Source organism: Pezoporus wallicus, unplaced genomic scaffold (assembly GCF_028554395.1).
Source record: "Pezoporus wallicus isolate ANWC-B61680 ecotype Strahan unplaced genomic scaffold, APGP_CSIRO_Pwel_v1 contig_5647, whole genome shotgun sequence".
In the NCBI taxonomy this organism is placed as follows: domain Eukaryota; kingdom Metazoa; phylum Chordata; class Aves; order Psittaciformes; family Psittacidae; genus Pezoporus; species Pezoporus wallicus.
Genome location: NW_026640437.1, coordinates 87,524 through 106,488, shown reverse-complemented (window position 1 = coordinate 106,488; position 18,965 = coordinate 87,524). Strand labels below are relative to the sequence as shown.

Below are 18,965 nucleotides of genomic sequence, written 5' to 3'. Positions count from 1 at the left end.
ATACCTTAGTTACTAAACTGTTCTTATCTCAACCCGTGGGAGTTGCATTCTTTTGATTCTCCTCTCCGTCCCTCCGAGAGCAGGGGGAGGGCAAGAAAGGGGGGGAAGTGAGCGAACGAATTACCTGACTGGGTTTAAACCACGACACATGTCCATATTTAATTCCTCAGAAATTGACTCAAATAGCAGTAAATGCAGAAAATATTAAATGGAAGTCAAGAAATATATTGTGCTTCATGTATTGAATGGCACTATGGAATTAAGTGCAATTCATTACGTAAGTGTGTAAGTTGTCATGGTTTTGGCTAGTTTTCATGACAGAATTTAATTGGATACCTATTCTTTCTTCAGAGTACAATCGAATTATGGATTGTATGCAGAACATGAAGGTTTATTTAATAAATACAGTCTCACACCTCCAAGAAGCAGAAAATAAACTTTATGCTGCTAGCTGCAAACAAGATTATGTTTCTCAGATCCAGAATGTTCAAAATGCTTCTAGAGAAACAAATGTGTGTTGTTCTGAAGGTAAAGCAATAGAGTCTGTGCAAGCATCTTCTAGTCCCAATCAGCAATCACGAAGATCTTCCCTGAATGAGACGGAAAGTCAGAATCTTAATAAAACCCAGCCAAGGGAAACTAAAACTGTGGGAAAATATGTTCCATCATTAGCTGAAAGTATATCTGCTCAAGAACAGGATATTAGCGGAGAACCTCCAATGAAAAAGGAAGATGGTGAACACAGATTACTAAAGAAATCTCTTACAGAGAAAAAAGATTTCAATGAAAAGGATAAACCTCATGGAGGTAGTGCTGTTACTGAAAAGTCTCCAGAACAGGCTTTTCAAGATGCTCTTCTTATAAGCAGTTCAGAAGGCATGCTATCTGGGACACTGAAAGACAGTTATGACGAAACTGCCGCGAATCTTTTTGAACAGAAAAAAAAGGCAATAGTCAAAGAAACTTCAAAAGGGATCAAAAATGGAGAACATAGACTGACAGAGCAAATGGAAGACAGTAAAACTGAAACAAATAATGAGATTTGTAGAAATGACCCAATTAACTTCACATCTTCAACACAAACATGTAATCTTACTGCTGTGAATCCTTCCATGAGTGATTCAGAAATACAAAAATCCAGGCACTGGATGAGCAAAGAGTAAGCACATATTCTTCGCAAAATGAATGTGCATAATATTACTTAGCACATGTATAAACACTGGTGGGCCAAGAGACTCAATATGCATGTATTGAGCAGCTACTGGCTTTGCACATAATAGCAATTTATAACTTAAGCATGCACAAATAAGATATTCCATTTGGTCTAAAGTAAACTGTAAGTTTCTATTTGATTGCTTTTTTTTTTCATGTCAGAAAGGAACTGAGTCACAGCCAGTAAAGTCAGTAATTCCCAAATTGCTGGAAATTCATAAGAAGGCCCCTACTTACTAATTTTTATAATTTGTTAGCTGTTTTGCAACAAGATGAACATTAAAATTTTCATGATTTTCCCATCTATTCATAAACATTTTTATGAATGATCTGCTTATGCTATAATGTAGCACATCATTATTGTAAAATATTTAATTAAAAATACACCACCCCACCCAAAATACAAAGAATAATATTTTATATTCTTTTTCTCCAGATTTCTTGTGGAAGAGAGTGGAACGAACAAACATGTAGTAGCTTGTTTTATTAAAGCCCCTGCAACTGCTCTGGAGAATCTGAAGTGTAAGATAGTCAATGATACTAGTTCCTTGGTGGTGGATGATTCTGAGGAGCTGGTCAGCAATGTCATCAGTGTTGAATGCTGTGATTATGAGAAAATCTCTTTCCCTATAAACGTTGCAATCCCATTTACTTCATGCTTCAGAGGAAATTATCGGGAGATTATGGTGAAGGTGACTGATGTGAACTTTCAGTCAAACTACTTAACTCCTGTTTCTTTGGAGAGATATCAAGAAAAACATAAGGTTGGTAACATCTCATCTAAGCATTGTTAAAACATCATTCCAGGTTCCCAGTTAAGCTTCTGTGGAGTCAACAAGTTGTCATTATTAAGCCATATTGCCCACTATGGGGGCACTTAAATTGACCTTTTCTTCCTACTTGCTCAAGAACTAATTCTATTTGAAAACTAGTATTTAACAAGATCCTTTTTTTCACTCTTAGTGTTAACAGAAGTGCTTGATCACACAATAATAATGATTGAGTAATGGTTCATGATTTTTTGTGAATAATACATTGCATTATTTTATAAAAGTAAAAACTTAAGGGGAATTATTTTACATTAAGATCGCAGAGAAGTAATGACATTTTCTGTGTATTAATCCAAATTCCATCTCAAAGAAGCACAGGATGGTTCTTTTTTTTAAATGCAGAAGAATTGGATTGGGCCAGATTCATCACCCAGTTTATAAGCTTATTTATTTCATTTCACCCCAATATGGAATATTAATGACATTACATGATGACTAGAGCTCACCAGATAACTGGGTATCCAGGTGGCAATAATATTCAATTTATTTTTATTTCACACCTTGTTCTATAAATAATGTTGCCTTATCCACTGTGGAACACAGTTTCCTTTCCTTCCAGTATACTCTTAACCCCACATTCTCTTTATGCAGGAAACCTTTGCGGAAGTGAAAATTTATCAGCTGGGTGTTTTTTCTGTGTTGTCATGCTTAAAGAAAGAAACATTTACTGTTCCAAAGGAGGGACTCTCACAAAAGCTGAATGTGGATTCTAGAATCTCTTTCTGTTACCATCCAGAAACATTCAGTTCTCCAGCACCCATGCAGTTAAAGGTGAGCTTGAAAAGTGCAGTACTTGTTCTGTAAGTCTGTTATCTGATCAGCTCTGAAGCAAGGATGCCGATAATGTTAAAGACCAACCTGTTCCATCACTAGAGGTCTGTGAAAAATAGCTACCACTCCACATCCTGTATACACAGTGAATGGTTTCCTGCCACCTTCGTTAAACCCACATCATTTTGTCAGTAGTCAATGATATCTCTAGCTAAAAAGAACCTTTGTTTAAAATACTTCAGAAAACACAGTTGTTTTCAATAGTGACGTGAGAATCAACTCCAAACTTCAACTGTTTGGCCCAGAGTTCAAGTTAATTGGACAATTTTTCTCACCTGACCTTCATCATTTGTACCAGCCAGTGCAACAGAAGGTTTTGTCACCTCTTAGGCGGAGAATAACCTTGAAATTTGCTTCAATTATAATGTGTTTCTACCCCCATAAAAACATTGTGTCTGAGGTACAGAGAATGTAAAATTAACAGGGAAAAATATACAGATTTGAAAAATCTCAGAAACTTTTAAAAATCCGAGGGAGCTAAGAAGTTTCAAAACTTGAGTTAAAATCAGGAGCAAACCAGTCAAAATAGTCAGTAAAGATTCCAGGTTTTTATGACTTTCAAGAACTTTATTGTGCATTTTGTAAAGTGCTGATACTTTGGTAGGGTTTTTCCTGGGTTATAGAGAGGAGCCTAAGGCTGCTGTGGTAGTCTGATCCATCTCCAAAAGATAAAAAAGTTTGTAAAAACAAAAACTACACATGTAAGAGAAGTTTTATTAATTTACAAATTAACTGTATAATTGCTTTCCATATTTAGATTCAGCCAATTGAGTCATCATTGATTTCGACATTGAAAGCAAGACATGATATGTACCGCTCAGTGGTAGCTACTAGTGCACTGGTTTATTTCCAGCATCCTTCAGTCCAGCCATTTAACAGCTCAGTCACTATTACTCTTCCCTGTCCTCCAAACCCAGAAAAAAAGAGGCAAGGAGACAAGACAGAACATGTGAGAGCCATTAGTGCTACAGTAAAGAGGGTTGCTACAGCATACCATCCTCGGTAAGAACAACTTCACTACAAGCTCAGCATTTTCAAAACACCAAAACAAATTTTTTTTAACAGTTGCTGATTAATAATTTTTGTGTTAAAAATGTGTTAGTTCCTTAATACAGTCTGCTATACATAGAAACATTGTTAGAAACACTACAGCAAATCCCCACATTTCTCATGCTATAGCTTTACCAGGAAAATTCATATAGCATTTGATGTATAATTGATAATTGATGTAAATATGCTGACTACTATATTTCTAGCAGGAGCCAGGATTAAAAATGCATGGCTTTTTTTTACAGCAAGAAATGTTCATCAGTTTTCACTAAAGCCTAACACAAAACATAGAGAATAATCACATCCCAAAACTGGTGTGATCATTATTTTACCAGCTGGTGGTTTGGCTACCCTGCCTTTGAATTTTCTGATCTCTACTTCCACATATCCCGATGGCTACCTGAATCACAAGTTATGACAGAAAACAGCCAAAAGCTGATCTAATCTACTTTGACAGTCAGGAAAAAAAAAAAAAAAAGAAAGAAAAGTGATTTTATCATCACATGCAGGAAAAAAAAAAGCCAATCCAAACTTACCATTTGATTGTCGTCCTTGTAGTTCTGCTACTATGGGCAGCTCCAGGTTCAGAAAGGCTGGCTGGGACTTCTTGGTAGGGACTAGTCTAAGACAAGAGTCAGCTTTGTAATACTTCTACTTTAAGTCATTAAAGAGTTAGCTTATTCCTAGTGTGCTAAACCATATTTTTTTCAAAATTCATCTATGTGCCAAGATTATGATGGTCTTGAAAATAAGCAAAATACAGATGGAGAACGCAGACAATATTCTAGCTTCCCAATTCCGAAAAACTCCTCTGATCATGTTTTAGGTAGCTCTAACTCACACTGGTTTCTTAGACCAGATATCCATCTTGATCACAAAATTCAGATTTAGGAAGGGTGCCCATGTCACTTTAAGGGAGATTCAAATTCCATTTCCTGTACCAGAAGCATTTCTGGTAGTACCTCCATGACATCTCTCTGTTCTTAATACTAGTCTAAATGCATTTCAGATTTTCAGTCAAAACACATCCATAAAAAGACCATGGCTTGATTGCTTATTTCTATAAAAACTCCATAGAAAATTATGCCAATATTTTCCTGTATTTGCACGTAGGCTGAGGCAGTATGCTTGAGAAATGCTTAGGCTGTCCTGTCTGGAGTATTTTCTTCTTTGGATTGTGTATGGGATGTGCATTTGGGGTGGAAGGTTTATTCACATCCAGTGTAAGTATTGATAGAGAGGTGTGTGTGAGAGGAGAGTTCTGGGCTTCTGTAAAAAACTCCTTACATTTCATTCATTAGAATAAATTAGCCTAAGCATGTCATATTGCAGTTGCTTCATTCTGACTGTGATACCAGTGTAATCACCTGATTTGAAGAGAAGCTACTTTTGTTTTCTCTGTTGAAAGAGATAATGGATAGCAGTCATGCTATTATCTAAATTCCTTTGTGGTTATTGAGTAATATTTGTTTCTGGAAGAAAAGGTGGTTTTGTTTGATTGTTTGTTTTTAGATATCTGCTTCTAGAGAATCTGAATCTTGATGGATTACTCAAATCCAATCTGTAATCATTACTGTGCATGATATTAAATGATAGACTAAACTATATTAATTTAGACAGAAGAATTCTGTTTTCGTTTTTCCTCTTTTAGAAAATTGAGAAAAAAAGTCTCTTAACAATGATATAATTTATATACTCGAAAGTATTGTTCCATCACTTACATCATCTGGAGTGCAGATTTTCAGCAAAGTGGGAAAAAACACATGTAGTCATCAAGGAAAACAGAAGAGAAAGCAGAGCTACAAATACAAGCTTATTCTTTCTGCATGATCCATTTTTCATTATATTTTTTCATGCAACCCCTTGGCTTTCCAGGACTGTGAGCGCTTCTGTGAGAAAAAGTGGAGAGAATCTCAGTGATACTTTGAAATTATTAGGATACAGAAACAAAGAAGAGGGGTGGAAGGTGTTTGCTGATGTTATTATCCAGAATGCACAGAATGGGCTTGTATCATTTGAACTAAATGAGCATTTAGAAAGGTAAGGTATGAATAATGTAATAAAGTTTCATTTGCTAAAATATTTACTTCTAAGTATATAGATCAGTGGAAATCAGTAGAGTTAAGAAATCATCCAATACTCATTATTAACTTACCGGTATCTTTTTCTTCCACTTTGCAGCATGAGATCATTTAGATTTGTAACTCATAATTACAGAACACATATATTTTTTAAAAACTTTTTTCATCTGTAGACAGTACACGTTGTAATATATACAAAACTTGAAACAGGAAATGCAGATATTAATTTGAAAATGTGAGTTAGCGCTCAAACTACAAAACCGCATTATTTTTTTTAATTTCTTATTAGGAAATTTTATCTTGCTTTCATCTAAAATTCATATGTATTTAAATTCATAGAGTCAATATACTCTACACTACAGAAGCAGGCAAATTACCACCCTTTCACTTGTTGGAAACAAGAATGAAAAAGAGGTAGCAAAGGGTCCATTGAAAACTATATTATTTTGCATAATAAATTGTTAGCAGTTGATAAAATGATTTAAGATAGAGCTATTTATTTATTTTCTTGCCTTTTTTTTTTTTTTTTAATACAGCTTTGTGGTCATTCGCCTTTCATTCCTCTTGGAAAACACGTATCTCCTCCTCTTTGCTCAGGCTCTGGAAGAAGCTGTTTGTAATACAATGGCTAATGTGATTCTGTATCGGAAACGAGAAAACCCATGCAAAATAGTAGTTTTGCTATCTGCATCCAAAGAATTGACCTGTGAACTTCAAAATCTTCATGAGGAGGGCTATTTTGGTCCCCCAGAACCTACGCAGCAGTTCCCACTAAAAGAAGGAGATCAGATTCATTTTAGATTTAGTGGAAATATTTTTGCTTCAGGTAAAGTAATTAATTCATGCATCTGCATGAACATTATCAATCACCTCAACTATTCAGAAATACTGAATACAAGAGTAGATTGTGGTTGTCACAGCACATGTATCTATTTCAGTGTTTTATTTCTTGTAAACAACAGGCTCATGGAACTACATGGGAAACTACTCTGACTGAAAAATACTAGTTTAACAAGATCTTGAGCAACCTGCTTTAGGTGACCCTGCTTTGAGCAGAGGGGTTGGACAAGGTATCTTCAGAGATCTCTTCCAACCTCTGCCATTCTGCAAAACCTGGTCCCTTGTAAACAGCTAGCATTTTATTACAAAAGGACAGGATTCCACCAATGGCTTGTTAAATTAAATTAAAGAATATATGATAGGAATTAAACAGATTCCTAACAAAAAGAAACAAGACTGCTATTTCATCTGTGCAAATTCACTTAAAATGAGTGAGATTAAAGATTTAAATCTAGGGGAAAATGTTGCTTTTTGTGAGTTGAGCTATGAATTGAGGTGATTAGAGTTTTTATGCTGTTTCGATTAGCAGCCTCAAAAATTCCATGCAGTGGCTGACTCTTTGACATTCAGAGATTTGCGTAAAGGCAAAAGAGATAAGAAGCCTCAGAAAAGTTTTCACCTGAAATTATGTCTAGTCTTTTCTGACAGTTTTGGAAATGTATATAATATATAATAAATGTATATAATATATAGTAAATATATATTTTTTCCTCTGAACATTTTATACATAAACTCTCCCATTCAGAACTCCATTTACTCTAAAAAAAAAAATTATTGTTCAAAAAGAGAAATCTTCAGCCCCCAGTGAATGCCATATATGGAAAGGGTAGTGTATATAGGTGTATCAATTAAAATGGAATTACAAATCCTAAAAATGCACCAACTTCTCTGCCTACATTCATTTTGTTGTTACAGATAGATTTCCATCCTGACTAACCAGAAAACATATACTTCTAATTCCATTCACAACACCATTTTGTTTTTGTTTTTTTTTTTATCTCTGTGTTATGTACTTTTTCTCCTTCTGTGTTCCTTACTTTTCAGCTTGTAGCACAGCCTTCACCACTTATTCCTTATGCCAACAACTCAGGGCTAAGAGAGCTCACCATGAAGACATTTCAGCTACTGAAGCAGGCAGGCAGGAATGTTTGAACTTTGAAAGTTTAATATAAAGTAATAATGATAAAGAACAATCAAATGTTATGTGATTAGCTCTATTTGACTCTCCCTAATGAATTATTTTAGATGCCACACGTTAAATACAGTGTATGCTTACCTTTTTTTAATCTTTGTATGGACTGCAGAGAATGGAAAAGATTTTGGAAAAGTCTACAGGCTGATCTTTCATTCACAAAGAAAACCCAGGCTGGAACTCCATATTAAAGAAGTGAATGAATTTGGTAACCACAGTTCACCTCATTACAAAGGAACAGCAGTGTTTTATAAAATTACCAGAGAGATGATAACCAAGAATTGGGAACAACCCTTGCTGTATGGTGAATATCAACACCAGTCTCCACTGTGTAAATTAGCACTAACGTTACCAAAGGTGAGTTTCTCATTTGATAATGTTAGAGATCATTCCTTTTTTTCTGATTACAGCATATTTATTGGGCAAAAGGATCTTGGTATGTTTTTTGCTTAACAGATACACGCAGGAGTCACAGATGGAGCAGCTCTGATCCATCAGCTACATACAAACACCCTCAGAATTTCTTTTAGCAAGTGGAAGGGACCCTCATCCAAGCATGAGCATGGAAAAAAAAGTGTTTAGCTGCAGCTCTTCCCCCACTTGCTCTCCCAAGATGATATGGCCCCAAGAAATTATTATTTACATTTCAATTATATACTTCTTGTATCCTTGTCTTGGGAGTGCAAAATTGCAAATCACAGGAGGTTACACTAAATGGCTCGTGTAACCTATCTTTCTCCTATCACCTGCTTCTCCTGTTATGCCTGATAAGCCTCTACAAAAAAGCCATATGGCAATTATCTCCATCTCTAGTGAAAAGTATTGCTACATAAATTAATCTTTAATATTACTGCAATGAAATCTCATTGTAATATTTTCAAAGAACTTAGGTATTAGCACCCTATATTACACAAAATGCTGCCTCTAGATTACTGCTGTCAAATTTGCATACATTGTAATATCAAAATATTTACAGTAACATTAAGTCTAAATCTCTGGTGACAAGCTGTAGAATCTCTCTTTTTCTGAATTTAATTGACTTCACTCTTCCTTATGCTATCACTTACAAATACATCATTTATTTCACAAGCATACCTAGAATCATAGAATCATAGAATCATTAGGGTTGGAAAGGACCTTGAGATCATGTAGTTCCAACCCCCCTTCCATGGGCAGAGACACCTTAGGCTAAATCATATCACCCAAGGCCTCATCCAACCTGCCCTTGAACACTGCCAGGGATGGAGCATTCACAACTTCCCCGGGCAACCCATTCCAGTGCCTCACCACCCTTACAGTAAAGAACTCCTTCCTTATATCCAATCTAAACTTCCCCTGTTTAAGTTTTAACTCATTACCCCTTGTCCTGTCACTACAGTCCCTAATGAAGAGTCCCTGCCCAGCATCTTTAAGGGCCCCTTCAGATACTGGAAGGCTGCTATGAGGTCTCCACGCAGCCTTCTCTTCTCCAGGCTGAACAGCCCCAACTTCCTCAGCCTGTCTTCATACGGGAGGTGCTCCAGTCCCCTGATCATTCTCATGGCCCTTCTCTGGACTTATTCCAACACTTCCATGTCCTTTTGATGTTGAGGACACCAGAACTGCACACAATACTCCAGGTGAGGTCTCACAAGGGCAGAGTAGAGGGGCAGGATCACCTCCTTTGACCTGCTGGTCACGCTCCTTTTGATGCAGCCCAGGATACGGTTGGCTTTCTGGGCTGCAAGCGCACACTGCCAGCTCATGTTCACTTTCTCGTCAACCAGCACCCCCAAGTCCTTCTCCGCAGGGCTGCTCTGAATCTCTTCTCTGCCCAACCTGTAGGTGTGCCTGGGATTGCTCCGATCCAGGTGTAGGACCTTGCACTTGTCATGGTTAAACTTCATGAGGTCAGCATCAGCCCACCTCACAAGCATGTCAAGGTCCCTCTGGAAGGCATTCCTTCCCTCCAGCGTATCAACCGAACCACACAGCTTGGTGTCATCAGCAAACTTGCTGAGGGCGCACTCAATCCCACTGTCCATGTCAGCGACAAAGATGTTGAACAAGACCGGTCCCAACACCGATCCCTGAGGGACACCATTCATTACTGGTCTCCAGCCGGATATTGAGCCATTGACCACAACTATTTGCGTGTGGCCATCCAGCCAGTTCTTTATCCACTGAGTGGTCCATCCATCAAATTGATGTCTCTCCAATTTAGAGACAAGGATGTCGTGTGGGACAGTGTCGAATGCTTTGCACAAGTCCAGGTAGATGACATCAACTGCTCTACCCCTGTCCATCAGTTCTGTAGCCCCATCATAGAAGGCCACCAAATTGGTCAGGCAGGATTTCCCCTTAGTGAAGCCATGCTGGCTGTCACCAAGCACCTTGTTGATTTTCATGTGCCTTAGCATGCCATCCAGGACAATCTGCTCCAAGATTTTGCCTGGCACAGAGGTGAGACTGACTGGTCTGTAATTCCCCGGGTCTTCCATTTTCCCCTTCTTGAAAATGGGGGTTATATTTCCCTTTTTCCAGTTGTTGTGAACTTCACCTGACTGCCACAATTTTTCAAATATGATTGCCAGCAGATTTGCAACTTCATTTGCCAGCTCCTTCAGGACCCGTGGATGGATCTCATCAGGATCCATGGACTTGTGCACATTCAGATTTTTAAGATGGTCTCGAACCAGTTCCTCTCCTACAGTGGGCCCAAGGTCTTCATTCTCACAGTCCCTGCATCTGCCTTTCAAGACTTGGGTGGTGTGGTCAGAGCCTTTGGCAGTGAAGACCGAAGCAAAGAAGTCATTCAGAACCTCAGCCTTCTCCAAATCCTGTGTAGCCAGTTCTCCCAAGATCTTCCAGAGGGGGCCTACATTCTCCCTAGTCTGATTTTTATTTGCTATGTACCTGTAGAATCCCTTCCTGTTATCTTTAATACCTCTAGCCAAGTTTAATTCTAACTGGTCCTTAGCTTTCCTAACCTGGTCTCTAGCTTCCCGGACAACATCCCTGTACTCTTCCCATGCCACCTGTCCTTGCTTCCACTTATTATAAGCCTTTTTTTTCAATTGAATTTTCCTCAGGAGCTCCTTATCCATCCAAGGAGGTCTCCTGGCCCTCCTGCTGCACTTCCTTCTGGTTGGGATGCAACACTCCTGAGCTTGCAGCAGGTGATCCTTGAATATCAACCAACAGACTTGGCCCCCTCTGCCCTCTAGGGCTGTATCCCATGGAACCTTACTAAGCAGGTTCCTGAAGAGGCCAAAGTCTGTTCTTTTGAAGTCCAGGGCAGTGAGCTTGCTGCACGCTCTTCTTGCTCTCCTGAGGATCTCAAATTCGAGCATCTCATGATTGCTGCATCCAAGGCTGCCCTGGAGCGTCACATTTCCAATGAGCCCTTCCCTGTTGGTGAGCACGAGGTCAAGCATGGCACCTCTCCTTGTTGGCTCCTCTGTTACTTGCAGAAGGAAGTTGTCTTCTACACAATCGAGGAACCTCCTGGATTGCTTGTGCCGGGCCGTACTGTCCTTCCAACAGATGTCAGGGTGGTTGAAGTCCCCCATGAGAACAAGGGCCTGTGAGTGTGAGGCTTTTCCTATCAGTCTGTGGAGTGCTTCATCTGCAGGTTCTCCTTGATCAGGTGGTCTGTAACAGATCCCCACAGTAATGTCTCCCATAGCTATATTCCCTTTAACCCTGACCCACAAACTCTCTGTGGACTGCTCAGCTGTCCCCAGACAGAGTTCCATACTCTAGACAGAGTTCCATACCTCTTGATTTCTCTCTCATCTCCATTCTCCCAAGTAAAAATAAAGAACAGTTAATTGCAGGAAAATTTAATGACAAACTCCATACAAGATGTAAGTTTTCTTTTGAGAATCCCATGTTTTCATTTTGTGCTTTCCCACAGGGCTAGCATTCCATGTGCGGTATTCACAGAGAGGGAAATACAAACTCCTGAGTTCCACTGGGATGTTTAATCAGTTAATCTGTGGCACACCCTAGGCATCGGTTAGTTTTCTTCCATCCACTTGCCTAGCTTCCATCCCATTTTCCTACTGTATTTAATTGTACTGCAGAATAAGAGTAAGATTCAAAGGGCTGAACTGCATTTGTCTTAAACCAGGAAGGTAATTATCAAATGTCTTCAGTTTGGGTTGGCATATATATATATGGTCTACTGCTATACATATTAGTCCCTGATATTCTATTTGGAGTTTTCAAAACAAATATTTCTGGCCACATTTGCTCTGGTCAGTCTGTGTAAGTGTGTGAGAATATATAATATATATAGCCTTTGGGAATATTTTCTCTACATCTCTTTTTGAGTAGTGACTTCACTTTCAACTGAATCAGTTCAAGCACAGAGGAGCCCAGTTTGATGCACAAAAAGTCTGCTTAGAGAGTTATGACTTCAGAAAATCAATATTGCTGCATCTTATAAATAATTCTTCATTAAATGCAAATATTGGGAAAAAAAATGATCAAAATGCTTGTAAAAATGTGCATATTTATAACTTTTTCATTATATGATTTGTGTCTTCTCTCTTATACAGAATGATATACCAATCTATAGTATGAAGAACAGCATCAGAATAACATCTTCCGTTATATTGCAAGTCATTTTAGTACACAAAATGTTATACTTTGCTATAGTTGGTGAAACCTCCTACTTTTTGATCTTTCATCCACCCACTGTAATAATTTAAAATTGATAGACCTAAACTCATATGTTTTAGTAGAGAAGAAATATTCCTTGATAAGTTAGCTAGTTTGGTTACTTTTTTTTTTTTTTTAAGAATTATAAGACATCAGTGAAGCTGGTTATTTGACATTAGTGAATCATAAGTGAATAATTTGTAAATTAAATACAACATACCTTACTACTGCTATAAAAATATACAAGGTGAATAAGAATTTCACCTACACAATGTTATATGTAACATTCATTAACACAAAGTTGTAATATTGTTTGCTGTTTTGCTCTTCATGTGTTCTTCCAGCCAAGTAAATCTTGAATTCCATACTGAACAAGCTCATAGAAATTTTAGGAACAAAAAGTGCTCCCTTTTGCCTTGTTTGCTGGCTGAAAGATAAGAAAAAAAGAATAAGAAAAATGGGTTGGTTTCCTCAAGGGAGGATGATTATTAATAAATTCTGGTACGGACCCATGCTAACGTATTCATCAGAAACTTGAATAATTAAGTGAAAAATCTGATGACATTACAAAATACTCAGTACTACAGCATCCACATTTTGACTACACTCTGTAGTTCTGGTCATGGAATTTAGAAAGAGGATTTGTAAGAAGGCAAAAGAAAGGTGGTGATCAGAAGCATGTAGTGGTTCTAAGTAGAGAGGCAACACATTGATTACAAAACTTCAGACAGTTTTGAAACTGAAATATTGTAAATGTTAACAAGTATTATGTAGAAACTGAAAAAGGAATTACTATATCCCCCTTTCACAGGATGTAAGAACAATTATTTTGGTGAATGGCAGGTGTATCCAGTAAATATAAAAGAACATACTTTTTACATACAAAAATAAGCAGGTGAACTCATTTTCACAGGATAATTGAGGCAGTTAAAAATGTGTTTGAGCTAGAAGAGGAATCAACTGAAAGACAGAAATATATATTAAACATAATGATCCAGATGCAATTAAATGCCAGAGCAATGAAAAGGAAATTCTAGTTATTTACTGTATTTGACTATGTGTTCTAAAATTATTAATGGTGATGAAAACACTGAGAGTAAAAATTAACAGAAGAACTTTTATCTTGTATTTGCTATCCGTGATCTTATCAACATATTTGAATCAGATATATCTTTACGCTTACGTGGTCTTTCTGATGAATAAAAGAAATAGAAGCAAATAGTTAAAATCAGATGAGAAAATACAGCTAGGGAGAAATTTAATGCACTAATTGTACAAACAACTACACCAGCCATCTGTTAAATGCAACTGCTATTTACCACTTCATTAAAGTCCAAGTTTTGTGTTAATGTTCATATAAGATGAACCCAGACTGGCACTGGCGATAATTAGTTGCATGCTGATGCAATTAATGTATCTTGCCAAAGCACCTGAGAACTATCTGACCACATTTGTGTGCGTAGACATACAGTCAAGCAACGATCTTTTAATTTTGCTAGTCTCTATCACATGTGTAGGATGACAGTACAGCAGTTAAAGTGCCGCAAATCTTGCAAGAATATCAAAACATAATGTGCCCTGGTCAAATATGACTTATTGATAATGCTGGGTTGTTTATAGCGTTGCTCACACTAAGGCAGCTACTTTACAGAATTCCAGTTGTCACAGTAAGGCTTTCATGTCTTATGTATGAACTAGTTGACTGTACATTGTAGTGTTGTTGACAGACTTCTCACTTGCTCCCACTATGCTGGGGGATCCGTTCATGGCTCATTTAAAATCCCCAGAATAGCAGTAAATCAGGGCAAGAACAGCAAAGACTATTTACATTTCTGCTGATTTGTTGAGTTAATAAATATCTTAAGTTTAGTTTAATTATGTTAACAGGTTAGTTTTAATTCACATGAGATCACAAACACTAGTGTTGTCAGTAAAAATAGAAATTTTCTCAGCAAAATGAGAGGAAATTTTGGCTTTTTTTAAATTTTTTTTTTGGTGAGATGATAGAGTTAGACCATCCACAACGCCTGGTTTTGGTTGTGACAAAGACAGATGAAGTCTTTTTCAGGCAGCCATTCTGAATACATTTTCACTCATTGCTGTAAAATTCCCACCTAAATTTCTCTTGAATTGTGGAGAGAAGAGAGTAACTCTGTAGATTATAAGCCATTTTTTTATGTATATGCCCACATTATCCAGTCTCTTACAAATATATTTCTGACAGTGCTAAAAGCAGCAGCTGTTTACTTAGTATGCAACCATTCACTTCATTTTTTAGTTTAAACATGTTACGCTTACACAGAAGCAAGCTGACCTTCACTAACAATTCCTATTTCTTAAGCTTAAATTTTTTCAGCATTAGAAAACTCCTATTGTTCAAACCTGTTATTTTTAACACAAGTTTAATACAGTGGATTAGGTTCTGATGTCAAGTATGTGTGTGCATGCCAGCAATATTTCTACTGATTTCTAAGCAGTCGTATTTATGTGAAACTGGGCTAAGGAGTTTAAAGGATAATTTCTCCTCTGTCTGTCCTGTTTGATATGCTGCTGGAGTCTGGTCATGCCTTGAGGTCCATTTGACAGAGCACTTCAGTATTACTGGCTGAAATCAGAATGCTTTGCAGAAAGAGATTGTTGTAATACATACAAGCATTATCAAATTACTATTCTACTGAAGTTTTATGTCTAATGACTGTCTAACAGCAAAATAGCATGTGATCCTCTGCTTCAGAAAGGCAGAGCTTAGCTTCGCTTAGCTAATTGAAGGGCCTTCCAGACTAGAAAACTGCTTTGACTGCTAAGAGCATTTTACTTACATTGTCAGCCAGAACAGTGGAACTACATGGCAGTGCAGCTGAACCGTGGGTGAATTTAGCCCTTCACCACAGATATTTAAACTTTAAAGGCAGATTTAATGTTTTAGCTCTAATGCCTTGTATATTATTACACTATTTCTAGACAATTCTAATTTTCAATTCTTATCATTTTTACTACTATTTTAACATTAAGTAGCATAAAGTAGTTCAGATTAAAGTCAGTGCATGGGTAATTGAGTTCATCTACAATAACTTTGAAAATCTCATACAGACCTTTGAGGTGCTAAATTCCCATTTATGAAAGAAAATAAGTTTAAATATAAACGCACAATTAAAGAAAGCCAAAGCAAGCTGTCTTGGAAGAAAAACAATGCCCCCTTCTGGAAGAGCTTTATATTCCCTTTATTTAAAAGATTTTTTTTAGCAATCTTATGCTACCTTCATGCTAGGGCATGTCCAGTGACAGAATTGCTGTAGGAGCATGCAAGATGAGGCAGACTCCATTATCGAGATGAGTGCAGTGCAGGATGGTTTTGCACTGCCAAGCAGCGCATACTGTGTGCATCCTGTGCAAACTGAAACCCTCTAATATGATGAGTACAGGCCAAATGAATGAATTCACAGGTAAACAGGTAACAGTTATGATTATATTGAGCTTTTGGACATATAGCTCAGTGCATACGAAACACTCCAAAAACTGAACAAGATATGAAGTCCGTTTTATAAAAGTATTTAAGATAAGCTCAGCAGAGCTCTGGCTCAGTATGCATAGCAGGAAAAGAAGAACGATTTATCCATTCAGAGTTTCATGTTCTTAATTCACAAATGGATAATAGACGCTCAGCAAATAAACCTGGAGCAAGTCTCACAGTGAAAACTGTGCATAAACAGCCAGGTCATACAACTGAATCTGTGTGAAAAAGCGAACAATTACAGCTGTTAAAAAAAAAAAAAAAAAAAAAGCTGAACTTCACTTCATAGGAATTAATCTCTTTGTGGCTCAGCGCTTATATAAGTAATTTCTTTTTGAGTATGGATTAGGAAACAACAGTAAAGACCAGAAGACTTTCCTCTTTCTCAGTCATAGGGGAAAAGGACAAAGTATAGTTTTTTCTTTCTCACCGGCGTTCAGATGAAGAAAGAGAAAGAATACCACATTCTAATGGAACTTGTCTTTTCAATTCTGATGATTTTTAGTAATTATTAAAAGTTGAATAACCATAACTACAAGCATAGTATGATTTCTAGACCTAAAACCAGCTACTGCATACCTAGAAACTGTTATTTTCCTTGAAACAGTGTGGTATGCACACAGTCGTATTAAGAACACAGAGACAGCAAGGCAAAGTTAATGCAGTGTTCGAAATCAGAATCCATTTCATGTACCAAGGTTCCATACAGATTTTCTATACACCTGGTTTCTATACATAATAATGTTGATGTAATGCTATTGATCAAACATATATAAAATTTCAGAAATTATAAGCTTTTTGATAAGATGCAATACACATCCAGTGGTATAAACAGACTTAACTTCATTATTTTAACAGCTCTGTACCAATGGTGGTGTTAACTGGTTTCAGTAATGACACAAATCCTCTGTACAGGAAAAATCCATCTTAAATGCTGATATACTGCAATCCACTCCCATGTCCTCATTGCTTATTCATTTGCTCATTTCTCTTTCCTCAATAAATTTTCTTTGATAGCATGAGAAGTTCATCAACCGCCCACAAAGCATGAAAATAATTTCTTCTGATTCATCAGGTAAGAACATATATATAATATATTCATATCAATATAAATAACAGTTATATTTGCTATTTACTTCTTTTAATGCCAAGATTTGGTTCAGCTGTAACTGACATTTTAAAATTCAGTAACCAAGGTAGTTAATGAGTTAACAGACATTCAAAGAAATAAAAAAGTGATCTGTTTTTTACCAGAAAATTCAAAAACTCTCAAAAGAAAATCTTGTGCTGGGGTGCTTGAACAGCACACAATTTTCTGTATAAGGAGATTCCATTTGTAATGGAAAGCTCCAGTTTAACTGATGTATCCATCCAATGCCAAAACCCTTTTATTTTATTGCTACCTTTCCCCATACAGTTCTAAACGAATTTTATAGGTTGTTGCTGAATCTGCTCTTAACTTTTATGCAGTTGCCAAAAACGGCATTAGAAGTGATTGTGTTTCCATTAAAGTGAAAAAACGTATTCAGTTGGGGAGTTCACCCACTCAGCCTCCAGCTTTAGAAAGCTTTGCAAAAGAAAGAAGGATTTTCATAGCAGAAGAATAATGATCTTAATGTACTAATTTTTGTCCTTCAGAGGCCCTATGGGACAACCTTCTATACTGGCTTGCAGAAGAGCTTGCAGAAGATAATACATCATTGCTTGCTTTATGCTTACCTGTTCGGCGGAGCGTACTTCAGCTTGTTAGGCTGAAGTGCCCTGATAATTTAACACACCAGATCTATGAGCTGCTTTGCAGCTGGAAAAAGACCCTTCCAAGGTCAGCTAATAAACAGCAGCTCCTGTCTCGCTATTTGCGGAAGAGTGGCAGAAATGATCTTTCAGAAGAACTTCGTTTTAAGTGGCAAAATAAAGTGTTCACTTGATAGAATCACTGGCAACAGCCTAATTTCTCTTCTTTCTTTTTGAAAGATGTGAATATTTGTGATATAGTTGGATGAATAAGTGACAGAGATACCAGTCAGGGATAAGATTGCTTATTTATTTGTTACTTTGAAAAGTGTAAAGCAAAGTGTAATAGCAATGTCCTTGCTTGCTAAAAGTGAACATTTCTTCCGTAGCATAGTGAGAGGGTGAAAATATAGCTGTGAAGAATTATATAGACTGGTCTGTATAGATTTCTAAGGACTTCAATTGTTTGCGCATACCATAATTAACACAGAATTATATTTCCACATACTTTAAACACTAGAAATTATTTGCTCTGCCTAATCAAAATCTTACCAATCACTTAATGATATATGGATTACACTGCATCCAGTAAAAATAGCAAATGAAAGCATAATAAAACATTATAATGCTCAGGCAGTAAGAATATTCTTACTTTCAGGTTTGTTATTAATGAATTCTGACTTTTGTTTTCTCAGTGAATGCTGATTATCCTTGTGAATGTCATAGCAGATTTCAGTGTTGCGACATGTGAATATCTGATCTGTTTCCAGGATATACTGGGTTTGTTGTCTCACTTCTATCTCTCATGGTAATGTGTTTGGTTTTTTTTTTTTTATAATTTGGAAAAAGGAGTATTTCTTCATAGAAATTTTAAAATGTATTGCTTTGAAATTTTATTTATCACACTGAGCTTTTGTACTGCAGGTACAGAGAGTAAACCAGGTGTATTGGTGCCATTCCTTGGGCATGTATTTTAAACTATAAACACTCATTTCTTTCCAGAATGTTAATAAGACTAACTTGATGTTTAGAAGTCA

At 36.9% G+C, this 18,965-nt stretch overlaps 1 protein-coding gene across 1 annotated transcript; it reads left to right on the top strand.

The window, feature by feature from the left end:
* Positions 1–227: 227 nt before the first annotated feature.
* DTHD1 (death domain containing 1) lies at positions 228–18,637 on the top strand. The gene is made up of 9 exons (XM_057418946.1): positions 228–1,159; positions 1,649–1,976; positions 2,634–2,813; positions 3,631–3,875; positions 5,799–5,963; positions 6,541–6,830; positions 8,149–8,393; positions 17,212–17,269; positions 17,833–18,637. Exons 1-9 carry the CDS (start codon positions 315–317, stop codon positions 18,120–18,122), a joined length of 2,646 nt encoding a protein of 881 aa, XP_057274929.1. The 5' UTR covers positions 228–314; the 3' UTR covers positions 18,123–18,637.
* Positions 18,638–18,965: the final 328 nt, after the last annotated feature.

What these genes read in the sequence shown, in the direction of transcription:
- DTHD1 (XM_057418946.1), top strand. Translation starts at nt 315, where the DNA reads ATGACAGAATTTAATTGGATACCTATTCTTTCTTCAGAGTACAATCGA. An exon ending in AGGCACTGGATGAGCAAAGA is followed by an intron (nt 1,160 to 1,648) that starts GTAAGCACATAT and finishes CTTTTTCTCCAG; the next exon opens with ATTTCTTGTGGAAGAGAGTG. An exon ending in TGGAAATATTTTTGCTTCAG is followed by an intron (nt 6,831 to 8,148) that starts GTAAAGTAATTA and finishes TATGGACTGCAG; the next exon opens with AGAATGGAAAAGATTTTGGA.